Raw genomic sequence first — 13,222 nt, forward strand, 5'->3', positions numbered from 1 at the left:
CAAGAGAGCTTGGAAGGGCTGTGGGCAGCTGGAGAGAGCTTGAGAGAGCAGCGCACATCCCACAGAGTCCAACCACGACAAACAGCAGCAATCATAGAAACAGTCCAGCCTTCACTGCTAAAATCCAGCAGCTAAGACAAGTGTTCTTAACCTCTTAGGGGTCTTGGGCCCTTTCAAGAATCTGATGAAAGCCATGGAGAAATGTGCTTATTGATGCAAACACTCAAAATGATGCTTTCAGCTCCAATTATATTTCAGAGATGCATAGTAGACCAAGTTAAGAACTCTGGCTTACAGATTCTCATGGCAGCACCCTACCCCCTTCTCCATCACTAATACTGCTCCCCCATCACCTAAGTGGGCACAGAAGAAAATTTCCCAAGGCGTAGCCTGGAAATTCAGCTTGGGGTTGGGTTCTGGTGAAAGGCACCCATTCATTGCTGGCCTTCCCCTTTTACCAGACCCTTGGAAAATCCAGAGTGATGGTTGGGAGGTTATTGTAGATATTCTCTGATCAGCAGTGCATTCACTGCCCCCCCTCCAGGGCAGCACCCTATTCTTTGAGTTGAGTTTTAGGAATACATTGGCCTATTTGTCCATTTCTTTATTATTTCATCACATTGGGAGGCTGGGAGCAGAACAAGAAGGAAAGCTTCAAAAATTTCCAAGGAGAAATTACAAGTGTGGGACAAGGGATCTGTTAGTGTTACTTAATGTAGGACCCTGAACAACCACCTACCATCACACCACACACAGAATCAGTCTCTCTTTCTCTCTCTCTCTCTCTCTCTCTCTCTCTCACACACACACACACACACACACACACACACACACACACACTTCTACTACCTCCCTAATTTCTCAAGAGTCACATCTAAGATATTTTTCTCAATATTAAATTTTAGTTTGGAAAGCAGGATGATTTTTCCCTACATCACTCTATTCCCATATCACCCATTTGGGAACAATTAAGAAAATCATCAGCTACAAGTATCACGGGCTTTTCAGAATCCTTGAGTCCTAGAACCAATTTCTCTGGACCATGGGATTAGATGAGATGAGAATAGTTTGGGGAGAACATGGGGAGGAAACCAGATGAGTGGAAAGCACTGAAGGTTTGTGAGAGACGGGGAGTGGGGACAATAGAGATTTGGTTTAGTTCCTTTGGGTTTTCCAGCCCTCCCTCCACCCACTAGGAACCTCATCCCACAAGAGAAAGGCAAGACACCAAAAGAGGCCTGAGGTATCAACTACTTTATTATTTTGCAAGGACAGGTCCAGGGCCCAGCCCCAGGGCCCAGGGCTCTGCTACTCTCGGTGGATATCTTCATGGGTTGCCACACCCACCTTTATCACCAGTATGAGGAACTCTTCAAAGTTAATTGCACCATCACTATTGACATCCAACTCTTTGAACCAGGTGTCTGCATCCTTTTTCTGTAAAGAAGAAGGAGAAAGAGGACAGAGTGTAAAGACTTTGGCAAGAGCTAAGGCACAGCTGTCTACATAGGGTGGTGTGGAGGACCAGTGCCTAGGGCTTCATCAGCCAGGCAGAACCCTGACCACACCCAGCCCCTCCTCACCTTCATGTACCGAGGACACTCTGTCTCTAACAATTTCTTCAAATCATCCCTGTAGAGGGCATGGTAATTCCCCTTCTCCAAGGAGTATTTGTGGTAAACGTCAATGAGGGAGTTTATAGCAGTCTCCAGTTCCGTCAGCATGGTGCCCAAGGATCTGCCCCACCTGGAACACAGAACCCATGGGGAATCCCAGGGTGGGGAGGGTGCCTCTGCCTCCAGCAGAGTGAAGACTAGGGGGACACTCATTACCCCCAGCTGATGGCTTTGTCCTGGTCTGCACCATTTAGGTAACCCAGTGGATGGCTGTGCTGATGGGAAGGAAGGGCTGTGGGAGGGGGAGGGTCCACACACAGTGCCTGCCAGCTCTCCCTGTGCCCTCACCCAACCAAGAGTGCCAGAGGACTGTTCCGTCTCTATCCCTATCTCACCAACTTCCTCCAGGAGCTCTGGATCGAGCTCCAGACCTCCCTGATATTTCTCTCCCCTCTCATAGAAAAGGCAGCTCCACTTCCAGCCCTCTCTCCTGTGGGGACCCAGCCTCAAAGCATGGAGCCACCCAAGGCAGTCCTACTTACCAGGTCTCCCTGAAACAGAGTTGACAGAAGACATGCAGGGCTGAGTGTCGGCTCCCTTTTATAGCAGCCAGGCTTTGGCCAGCTGCCAGGGCCATGCAGAGGCAGCTGCTCCCTTCCTGGGTTGCCACAGCCTCTGGTTTCCCAATCAGGTAAATGGGGCAATCACTGCACAGAATGAAAGTTTCTGATGAGAGGTGGAGGTGGGGGCGGTGGGTAGTGGAAAGAGGAAGGCACTTGCTAGGCACTAGTGCCCAGCAGGAGAAACCAGAAGAGGCCATGGTGAGGACTCCTTTGGTGGGCCCCTGGTATCCTCTGGCTTGGCCAACCAGGATGCCCACTCCTGAGTCCCCCTCACTGTTGCTGCTGCTAATCTTGTGCATTGTGGCCTGTCTGTGCATCTCTGAAATATAATTGGAGCTGAAAGCATCATTTTGAGTGTTTGCATCAATAAGCACATTTCTCCATGGCTTTCATCAGATTCTTGAAAGGGCCCAAGACCCCTAAGAGGTTAAGAACACTTGTCTTAGCTGCTGGATTTTAGCAGTGAAGGCTGGACTGTTTCTATGATTGCTGCTGTTTGTGCGTGGTTGGACTCTGTGGGATGTGCGCTGCTCTCTCAAGCTCTCTCCAGCTGCCCACAGCCCTTCCAAGCTCTCTTGCTCTGGGAGCTGAGGGTGCACTGTGCTCTGGGACACGGAGGCTGGCTTGGGGTCCCTCTGCATGTGGGAGGCACTGAGTCGCTTCATAAACAGAGCAGGGACCCTTCAGCCCTCTCTGGGGTGATTGTGTGCCTCTGACCCCAGCAGCCTGGGCTGAAGAGGAACCCAACTCTGTGGAGGTCAGGTGGGGGAGAAGAGATTCTTTGAGAAGCCAGAAGACCTTTGTGTCCAAGGGGAGAAGAGAAGGTGGCCAATTCCCCCAGGATTTCAGGAGGAACAACACCCCCCTTCCACAACAAGAGGCCACTCAGATTAACTGGCTTCCAACACTGAAGATTTGTGGTACATCTCTCTTGTTACAAAACACAAAGCACAAAGAGCCTTGGAAAATGCCTATCAGGAAGGTGGTGCACACAACCCACCCAGTCTACAGACACGGAAGTAGACGGCCAGGAAGGTGAGGCAGTTCACTCAGAGTTTCCCAGTGCAGAAATGTCATGGCCCAGAGAATCATGCACCAGAACATGACCTGACAAGAACATGACTCTGCTGAGAAATCTCTCTGCTTCCTTCATGCATTCAACAGATATTTACATTGTGCCTCTCCAGGTCATCATCACCTCCTGGGGGAAGTAGATGAGATTAGCACCCTCTCCTTCATGTTTCCATACCTCTTTGGGCTCCATTATATTGTTAACTTTATAGCTGTGTGACTTTGGGTTAATTACACTCTCTGTGACTTAGTTACTTCAATTATTAGGAAGAGATTAAAAATAGAGTCTACCTGCAGCCTATGGAATGGGGGAAAATATTTGCAAATCATTTATCTGACAAGGGGTTAATATCCAAAACATCTAAAGAACTTCTACAATTCAACAACAAAATTACCCTGATTGAAAGATGGGCAAAGGACTAGAAGACATTTCTCCAAGGAAGATATACAAAGCCACAATGAGGTACCACCTCAGACCCAAGTGATAGTGAGGGTGTGGAGAATTTGAGACCCTTGTGCACTGTTGGTGGGAATGTAAAATAGTGCAGCTGCTGTGGAGAACAGTGCAATGGCTCCTCAAAAAGTTAAAGACAGAATTACTATGTGATCCAGTAATTCCACTTCTGTGTCTATACCCAAAATAATTCAAATCAGGGTTTCAAATAGATATTTATACATCCATGATCACAGCAACATTATTTACAATTGCCAAAAAGTAGAAACAAGCCGGTGTCCATCCAAGGATGAGTGAATAAATAAAATGTAGTATATACTTAAAATGGAGTATTATCAGACTTTAAAAAGGAAGGTAATTCTCACACATGCTACAACATGGATGAACCTTGGAGACGTGATGCTGCATGAAATAGACCAGACACAAAAAGACAAATGCTGTTTGATTCCACTTATATGAGGTCTCTAGAGTAGTCAAATTCATAGAGACAGAAAACAGAATGGTGGCTGCCAGGGCCTCAGGGAGGAATAATGAAGAGTTAGCGTTTATTGGGTTAGGGTTTCAGCTGCAATATAAAAAGAGTCAGGGGCACCTGGGTGTCTCAGTCAGTTAAGTGTTCAACTCCTGATTTCAGTTCAGGTCATGTTCTCACAGTTTGTGGGTTCAAGCCCCACATTGGGCTCCGTGCTGACAGTGTGGTGCCTGCTTGGGATTCTCTCTCCATCTCTCTCTTCCTCTCTCGTGCTGGTTCTCTCTCTCTCTCTCTCTCTCTCTCTCTCAAATCAATAAATAAATAAATAAACTTTTAAAAAAGACAGAGTTCTGAAGATTGGTTGCACAACAATGAGCACATATTTAACACAACTGAACAATACACATAGATGGTAAATTGTGTGTGTGTGTGTATATATATATATATATATTGCCACAATTAAAAACTTAAAAATTTTTAAATGCTTCTGCCTAAAAAATTAATAAAATCTACCTTATAGTGTTGTGAGGACTAATAACAAATGAAAAATATTTATGATTTGCAGACTTTTTAAAGTTTATTTATTTATTTTGAGAGAGAGAAAGAAAGCAGGAGCAGGGGAGGGGCAGAGAGAGAGAGGGAGAGAGAGAATCCCATGCATGCTCTGTGCTGTTAGCACAGAGCCCAATGCCAGGCTCAAACTCCCAAACCGTGAGATCATGACCTGAGCCAAAATCAAGAGTCAAACAAACGTTCATGGGCTGAGCCACCCAGGCGCCCCTGTGGACTTTGTTAATATGTATTATATTTTAATAAACAGTTTACACAAAGGATGTGTGACGTACTTAGCGCACTGCAGAGCTAGCACTGGGTGGGTACCCACTGTGACGACTGCTCTCACGAGTGCCTGACTCCTCAGCTGGGCTGTGAGCCCTCAAGGACCCAGAATGGACCATCCATCTCTGCCTCCATAGGACCCAGCACAGGGACTGGAATACATACTAACAGCAAACAATCAATAATAAGAACAAATAATAGCAAAAAAAAAAACATTTATTGGGCTGTTACCACGTGCCAGGAACTGTTGTACGTGCTTTACATACATCAATCCATTTCTCACTATAAACTATGAAGTTTGTACTGTCATAATCCCCATTCTACAGATGAGGACCTGAGGCCCACTGAGAGATACAACATTCAGTGCATCGGATTACTTGGGTGACATGATGTGACATCATGCACTTCCTGCCTCTGCCTGGAATGCTCTTTGCCAGTCAAGTCCTTCTTTTTCTTCCTGATCCAGCCAGGCACTGTGTGCTCTGCATCTGTTTCTGACCCTCCTCCCCACACCCCTACCAACACTGAGTTAATTCTTCCCTCCTCCATGTTACCCAAATCTTCATACATCATGGCATTTTCCCCACTGTGTTATGACTCATCTGTTTCTTTTCTGTCTTTTCTTTGGGACCAGGATCCCCTTTGAGCAGAAATCACATACATCCCTGGGGCCTGGTACAAACTAGGTGCTCAACTAATACTTATTGAGGTGATAAGCGAATGCACAATTGAACTTTGATCTATCCCTTATATGATGTTAAAATTCCCTTTATCACATCCCACCAGCTTAAATCACTTTTGTAACATGGCAGAATATAAATACATCAACCAAATGCAATATAACTTCCTTGGCAAGAGGTTAGTCAACCTTGTGACAGAAAAATAGAGCTGTTTCTGACACATATAATGACAACTTTTCAATCAATGATCAAGCACTTATCTATATCTGTTGTTCACCAAGCCTCTCCTATATGGCCTGGCATAATAGCACCTTACTTACTCCAAATAGCACAATATATTTTCAAAGTATTTTTATATCACTGCCTCATTTGATAACCCTGCAAAGTGGACATTACAGGTACAATTATCCCTATGTGACAGATGAGGAAACTGAGGCACAGGGAGTTACTCAAGTTTCTTCCTATGGACATGTGTTCTGCTTATGTGCCAAAAAGCACACATTAGAACAAAAAAAAGTGGCTTTTCTGAGACTCTTCTTAGGATCCATTCACAAGCCTGGAATGGAGCTCACACTGACCTCTCCCAGTGGAGGTGAGGGTGAGGCTGATGATGTCATCCCAGGCCCCTGCGCCCTGAAGAGATGCCTCCCTTGAAGCCAGTCCCAGTGGAGACAGCTTTCTTCATCCAGGAATTAGGAAAACCAGGCCCCATGTCCAGTGGGGGAGACCCAAGGCAGATGTGAGCCATGACCCCCTTCTGGCATCATGTGCTTGTCCGGGGAGCTTGCACCAGTCAGGCCATGAAACTGCCCTTGAGATGCTCCCCAGCCCCCGGACAAACAGCCTAAGGAGCTTCAGGGGGAACAGGAGCCAGGCTGAGTGACCTGGCAGGAGGGGTGTCAAGAATTGGGTAAGCACATCAGGGGAAAAGGCAGGGCCTGTAATCAGACCAACGGATGTGGGGCAACCCAGGGGAGCGGAACCTGCTCCTACTTACAGGAAAGAACTAGGTCCTAGGTATGTGTCCCAAGAATCCAACCAGGCCTGGGCCCAAGGCTGAGGAAATGAGGCCACACCAGCAGAGCCAGTGCAGAAACACCTCTCCACACCCCAGGAAAGGGCAGGAGGTCTAGGCTGAGCTGCCCCTTAGCACCCAAAGATCTGTGGAACTCAGCAGTCTCAGATGAGACAGGCAGGAAGAATCATCCCCTGGACCTGGAGGAGGTTGGTAGCCTGGTCATCCATGCCTCTGGTCGTGACTAAGAGGCCCACAGGAGGCAGCACAGACGCAGGCATCAGAGTCTATCCACAGGCCCTGTTCCAGCATTCCTCCTCCAACACATGCATCCACTCACTGGCAGAGGACACAGAAGGTAAAACACTCCCAAGGTGCAGCAGGACACTCACCTGCACTGGGCAGTGCAGACCCCATGGAGTCCCCAGGAAGGTCCAGAGGGAGACAGCTGGGGCAAAGTGTTGTCAGTGCCGGCAAGGCCCAGGGCACATTGGGGACAACACCCTGCTTCAGAGCTCGATTGGTCAAAAACGAAGGCCCCAGCTCAGCCCATAGGGCACTGCCCCCTTGTGGCACACAGACCCAGCTGCTGGAGAGAACCAAACCAAGTCCCGTAAATGCCGGCCCCCCTCCTCCCCACCCCCGTCATCGTTTGTTGAAAACACATCTTTTTCATCACAATACACTCAGGACGTGGATTTCCAGACCATCCTCTGAGAAGAAGCCCACCAAGATGGGCCCCAGCAAGGCCTAAAGGCAGAGAAGACTCTGCATAAAGGAGATGCTCTTCATCAGATTCCTGGGCTCCCAGGGAGAGAGAGAAAAATAAACACAGAGACAAGGGGTGGGGGGCAGATCCCTGCTGGGAGGGGTGAGAGACCACAGAGGACTTGGATGGTGAGTCACAATAGCCCCAAGTAGAGTAACACCCGCATCAGCCTTTATTAGTAAAACCAGACCCAACCCTTCTCTTCTCCAGGAAGTCTTTCCTGATTGATGGGAGCCCAGGTTCCACTTTTCACTCTTCACCATAACAGATTGGAGTGTTGCCCTTTGCCCTTGTCCCAGTCTCTGACTCAGTGTGTGCAAAACCCACCTCACAATCTTTCCTCGTTGACTGGCCTTGACGTCAATTACCTGCATCATCCTCCCTTCTCAGGCCCAAGCCACTCCACTTTTAAACACTCATTCCTGGGGGCTCTCCTCTAGACCCTCGAGGTGGGTCCTTGTCCAGTGTGCGTCGGCCCCCCTGCTCCCTGTCCCATCATGTACGTGCAGAGAATGAGTGGTCAAAACATCACCGGTGAGGCCTGGCTTCCTTGCCAGAGAGGCAGCTCCCCAAGAGAATGGATGCCCCCCCTCAGACAGGGGCTCCTGGAGGCCGGGCTGGGCCTCCCCGCTCAGACAGGGGCTCCAGGGGACTAGCGCCCTGCCTGCTCCCTCAGACAGGGGCTCCAGGAGACTGGGGCCATGCCTCCCCCCATCAGACAGGAGCTCCTGGAGGTCAGGGCCATGCCTCCCTACTCAGACAGGGGCTCCAGGGGACTGGGGCCATGCCTCCCCCCTCAGACAGGGGCTCCAGGAGGTCAGGCCGGACCTCCCCCTCAGACAAGGGGTCCTGGAGGCCAGGCAGTGTCTCCCCGCTCAGACAGGGGTTCCTGGAGACCGGGCCATGCCTCCCCCCTCAGACAGGGGCTCCTGGAGGCTAGACTGTGCCTTCACCTTCAGACAGGGGCTCCTGGAGGTCAGGGCCATGTCTCCCCACGCAGACAGGAGCTCCAGGGGACTAGGGCCGTGCCTCCCTCCTCAGACAGGGGCCCCAGGAGACGGGCCATGCCTCCCCCCTCAGACAGGGGCTCCTGGAGGCCGGGCTGTGCCTTCCTCCTCAGACAGGGGCTCCTGGATGTTGGGGCCATGTCTCCCCACTCAGACAGGGGCTCCAGGAGACTAGGGTCATGCCTCCCCCTCAGACAAGGGCTCCTGGAGGCCGGGCCATGTCTCCCCACTCAGACAGGGGCTCCTGGAGGTCGAGCCATGTCTCCCCACTCAAACAGGGGCTCCAGAGGACTAGCGCTGTGCCTTCTCCCTCAGACAGGGGCTCCAGGAGACTGGGGTCATGCCTCCCCCCTCAGACAGGGGCTCCACGAGACTATGGTCGTGCCTCCCCCTCAGACAAGGGCTCCTGGAGGCTGGACCATGTCTCCCCACTCAGACAGGGGCTCCTGGAGGTCAGGCCATGCCTCCCCCCTCAGACAGGGGTTCCTGGAGGCCCGGCCATATCTCTCCCTTCAGACAGGGGCTCCTGGAGGTCAGGGCCATGCCTTCCCCCTCAGACAAAGGCTCCTGGAGGTTGGGCCATGCCTCCCCCCTCAGACAGGGGCTCCTGGAGGTCAGGGCCATGTCTCCCCACACAGACAGGGGCTCCAGGGGACTAGGGCCATGCCTCCCCCCTCCGACAGGGGCTCCTGGAGACTGGGGCTGTATCTCTCACCCTAAATGGATGGTCCCCGATGTAGGACCCACAGCAGATGCCCAAATCCATGAACTAAAGAATTCCAGGACACATTTATGGGGTTGCTTTATTCTCTTCCCTCACAGCTGTTGGTTGCACACACATGTGGGCACACACAGACTCACTGGACAGAGCTCTCCATCCGCTCCCGGACAGGCCCCTGCGGGTGGAGGCGGCCACACGTCTGCTAGTGGAGGCTGTGCTGGGCGCAGTAGTGGGCACACTGCTGCCGGTGGTAGTGCAGGTGGTAGTCCCTCACCAGACGGCCCAGGACGAAGAGGAACTCATCAAAGCAGATCTGGTTGTCCTTGTTCTTGTCTGCAGCCCGGAACAACTCCGAGATGTAGTAGGGCTCCTTCCGGCCCTGAGGAGGGGCAGAGGGTCACCCATCAACCCAGGCACATGGCCCACAGCAAAGGGCCATGCCTCCACTGCTTGCGTGGCACCATGGCATGGCCTAGCCACAAGAGGCTTGCAACAAACAGCCCATCACTCAGGCAGAGGCCAGGGCACCCTATGCTATGGAATCAGGCTAAGAGGCGAAGACATGGCGGGCACCTCAGCTAGCTGGCCCCAGGGCTGTGTGGGTTGACAGTGCAGCCTGGGCACCACTGGCTGACTGACCGCCTGGCTGCTGGGCAGAGCTGAGCGGCCTGGCACCTCCTGACCTGTGTGCCCAGCTGCACTGGCAGCCTCCCTGCAGAGGCCACCAGTCCAGGAGCTTTGGGATGGAAGGCTGTGCCCCTGCTTCACACTGGGAGCTCCTCCAGGCAGAGCCCACCTGCCCCTCGTGTCTGCACCTCCAGCACTATCGCAGGGCCACCAGGGGGTGGGATCAGATGTGTGCATGCTGTGGCGTCTGCTCAGGACTTGTTTATGACACTTAGCCTGTGTCCCCTGCAGAAAGTGCAGAATAAGGGGAAAGAACATCATGGGTCCTGAGGTGTCCAGCATGTCACAGAGCAGGTGGCCCTGAGGGATGAAGATCGGAGACAGAATAGGGAGGAACAAACGCACGTGGGGTTGAAGGGGCAGCGAGAAGGAAGGCCAGGGTCAGTGTGCAGTGCGGTGAGAAGACAGGGATGAGAACAGAGTCCTGGGCAGGGCCCGTGGAGCATGTTCCAGCAGGGTTTGGCTGGTGGGTGTGGAGACTCAGAGTGGAGTCCTTGGAAAGCCTACAGGGAAGAAACCTGTTGCATCTGTCAGCAGCTGGGGGCCCAGAGGGTGGCCCTCATCTCCATGGGGAGCTCCATACCCTCTGTTTCCCCTGCCGCCCACCACCATCTAATTCACCTAATCTTATCTCCACAAAACTGGTTGATCCCAAAACTGAAGGCTTCCTGATAGGGCAGGCTCTCCCTGGCTTCCTTCACCTCAGCCCCCCTGGTCTAGTGTCTGTCGCTGGGGGCCCTTAACCTGGGGCGGGGCAGGGGCGGGGGTGCTGTGAGCATCAGGCCCAGCCCCATGGGCTACAGACAGTTGGCCCTGGAAAGAAAGTCACCCTAGTCCCCTCTGTGACCCTCACAGCTACACTCCAGTAAACTGAGGGCAGGACTCTCCTCTGATGTTTCCCAAAGGTAGGTAAGGGGGACACGCGCAGTAAACAAAGGAGCGCTGCTTTTGGAATGTAGTGCCCTTCAGGGCATGGACCTGAAGTCCACTGGAGGTGACAGTCCAGAGACCCCTCCAGGCATGGCGCTGAGGGCAGAGGGTATTACCCCACAGACACTCCTGCCAGCCTTGCAGCCCCCAAGACACTTGGTAATCACAGACTCTGATAATGGAGAAGACGAGCAGGCCTGAAAGGGTTTCTGAGCCCCAGGCTGGTCCGAGAGCCTCTGTTAGCCCTTCAGACAGCAGCTGGAAGGGGAGATTACATTCCCTACCCCCACCTGGCTTCTGCCCAAACTGTTCTCCCCCAAGCACAGGGACAGGGGAGGTTTGTGCCAGTACCCAGAAGGGGCTGAGGCTAAAAGGGCAGGTTCGGGGCAGGATCTCTGACTGAATGGGGCTTCAGGCAGAGGGAAGATCAGCACCTATTCTCTCAGGAAACAGGATGAGCAGAGGAATAAACAGGTTGGGTTGGGACTAAATCTCAGGGATTAGGGCTGAAGTGGGGCCAGGCAGGAAGTTTCAGGAGAGGGAGGGAGGGGAAATAAAGCTGGCAGATCCTGCCCTCCCAACTCCCTCCTCCTCCTCCTCCCCTAAGTAGGAATTCTCCTGGGAGATAACTCCATGTATCTACACCCTCACTACTCACTTCCAACCCCACAACCAACCCTATACTTCATCCCCACCTGACCCCAGACCCCACACACCAGGCTCTCCATGAAGCGGGGTACATTGTCCATAAGCAGAGCCTTCAACTCCTCCAGGGACAGGGTCTCCACGTCTCCCTCCCGGGCTGCATACTGGTGGTAGCAGTGGATGATTTGGAAGAGGGATTCCTCCACTGGTGTGCCTGTCATGGTGGCTGGGCTGTGGCCAGGACAGGGAGAACTGGAGATGTAGTGCTGGAGGCCCTGGGGACAGTGGAGAAGCTGAGGAGAGAGCGGCCCCATGACAGACAGGCACTTCCTCCAAGAATCTTCTGCCCTCTCATTCTGTCCACCTCCTTTCACTCCAGCTGATCCCTTTTGCAAACGTGGCTCAGAGTTCCTGCCTCAAAGGAAGTTGTGCTGTGAGCACTCAGGACAGGTGTCTGTCCTTTCCTTGAGACAGTGGGCTTCCTGAAGACAGGAGCGTGTTCTCTGCCCATAGACCCTACTCTCAACTTAGGAGTCACCCAAAATCAAAAGTGAAAAGAATCTAGACTCTTTGGTGCAAGACAGTACTAGACTACTTCATAGCACAAATGAAATATTAAAATTATACCACCCAGAACGCCCAGCCCTGCTCAGGTATTATTGTTTTCCTTTCTCGGTTGAATGTAGAGACAACACAAGGATGCCCACCTTTGTTCTGACCACCGCCTTGCTGCATGACCCTCTAAAGGGGTCTACTTGTCATCCACATGGTCCCTTCTGCCCTGAGTTGGGTTGGCCAGCAATGGGGCAAGCAAGGGCACCCACAGCCACCCCTTGTCACCCCACAGCACCGACCCCGGTGCTTTACACACAGATGAGGTATCCACAATCTCCCCCTCCACACATCCTACAAAGATGAGATCCCTGTTTTCAGGAGGCAGGTTATCCCATCAGCTCAGTGGTCCCCTCCAGATTCTGTGCAGATAAGAATCAACAACTGCTGGTTCTGACTCTTATGAAGCCAGCCAAACACTAGATAGAGCCTTTTATACAGAGTATCCATGTAATCCTAATGAAGCAGGCATCATTTCCCCCATTTTCCTGAGGAAGAAGTGAAATCCAGAGATGTTAAGTAAATTTCCCAAAATCACACAACTGATCCACCTGGAACAAGATTCAAACCAATTTGGGGGACCACAGTTACCCTGTTGGGATATCCATCAACTGTACACATTCTCCAAAACAGGTAAGCCACCCATTTCTGCTTTCTCGGACCTGCACAGACCCAGAACCATCCACCCCACCTCCACTACTCTCTTGGGAGATGTGCTGACCTGTGCAGTTGGGACAGGGTTGCTCTGAATCCACAGTGCTGGCCTCTGGTTTATCCCAGAGATTCCCCAGCGCTCAGGCAGGATGCGTTTGTGTGAACAGGGGCCCAACCACCAAGTCCTATATTCTGCCCATCCTTGGTGCTTCTAATTATGGCAGCCAGTGTCATGACTCTTCACAGGTTCTTCAACAGCACGACTGAGCCTTAATTGCATTCCTGAGATGATATCACATGACACTTGCTTCCTACAATTAAGTCAACCAGTTTCAGGGACACACCTTCCTTCAGAGCCTGATCTGAAGCATCTCAGAATCACAAGTCACAATGTCCGTACCTCAGAGCCCATCCTCCTGGCTCCTGGGC

The 13,222-nt window shown here is 51.8% G+C and overlaps 2 protein-coding genes across 2 annotated transcripts; both read right to left on the minus strand.

The window, feature by feature from the left end:
- Positions 1 to 1,239: 1,239 nt before the first annotated feature.
- On the minus strand, positions 1,240 to 2,313 carry S100A8 (S100 calcium binding protein A8). The gene is made up of 3 exons (XM_015085487.3): positions 2,159 to 2,313; positions 1,584 to 1,746; positions 1,240 to 1,437 (listed from the first exon to the last, which is right to left on the minus strand). The coding sequence occupies exons 1-3, from the start codon at positions 2,251 to 2,253 to the stop codon at positions 1,309 to 1,311; spliced, it is 387 nt and encodes a 128-aa protein (XP_014940973.2). The 5' UTR covers positions 2,254 to 2,313; the 3' UTR covers positions 1,240 to 1,308.
- A 7,016-nt stretch (positions 2,314 to 9,329) lies between these two features.
- LOC106987228 (protein S100-A15A) lies at positions 9,330 to 13,017 on the minus strand. The gene is made up of 3 exons (XM_027048570.2): positions 12,861 to 13,017; positions 11,599 to 11,802; positions 9,330 to 9,644 (listed from the first exon to the last, which is right to left on the minus strand). Exons 2-3 carry the CDS (start codon positions 11,746 to 11,748, stop codon positions 9,468 to 9,470), a joined length of 327 nt encoding a protein of 108 aa, XP_026904371.1. The 5' UTR covers positions 11,749 to 11,802; positions 12,861 to 13,017; the 3' UTR covers positions 9,330 to 9,467.
- Between the last annotated feature and the right edge of the window lie 205 nt (positions 13,018 to 13,222).

The sequence above is a fragment of the Acinonyx jubatus genome, chromosome E4 (genome assembly GCF_027475565.1).
Source record: "Acinonyx jubatus isolate Ajub_Pintada_27869175 chromosome E4, VMU_Ajub_asm_v1.0, whole genome shotgun sequence".
NCBI lineage: Eukaryota > Metazoa > Chordata > Mammalia > Carnivora > Felidae > Acinonyx > Acinonyx jubatus.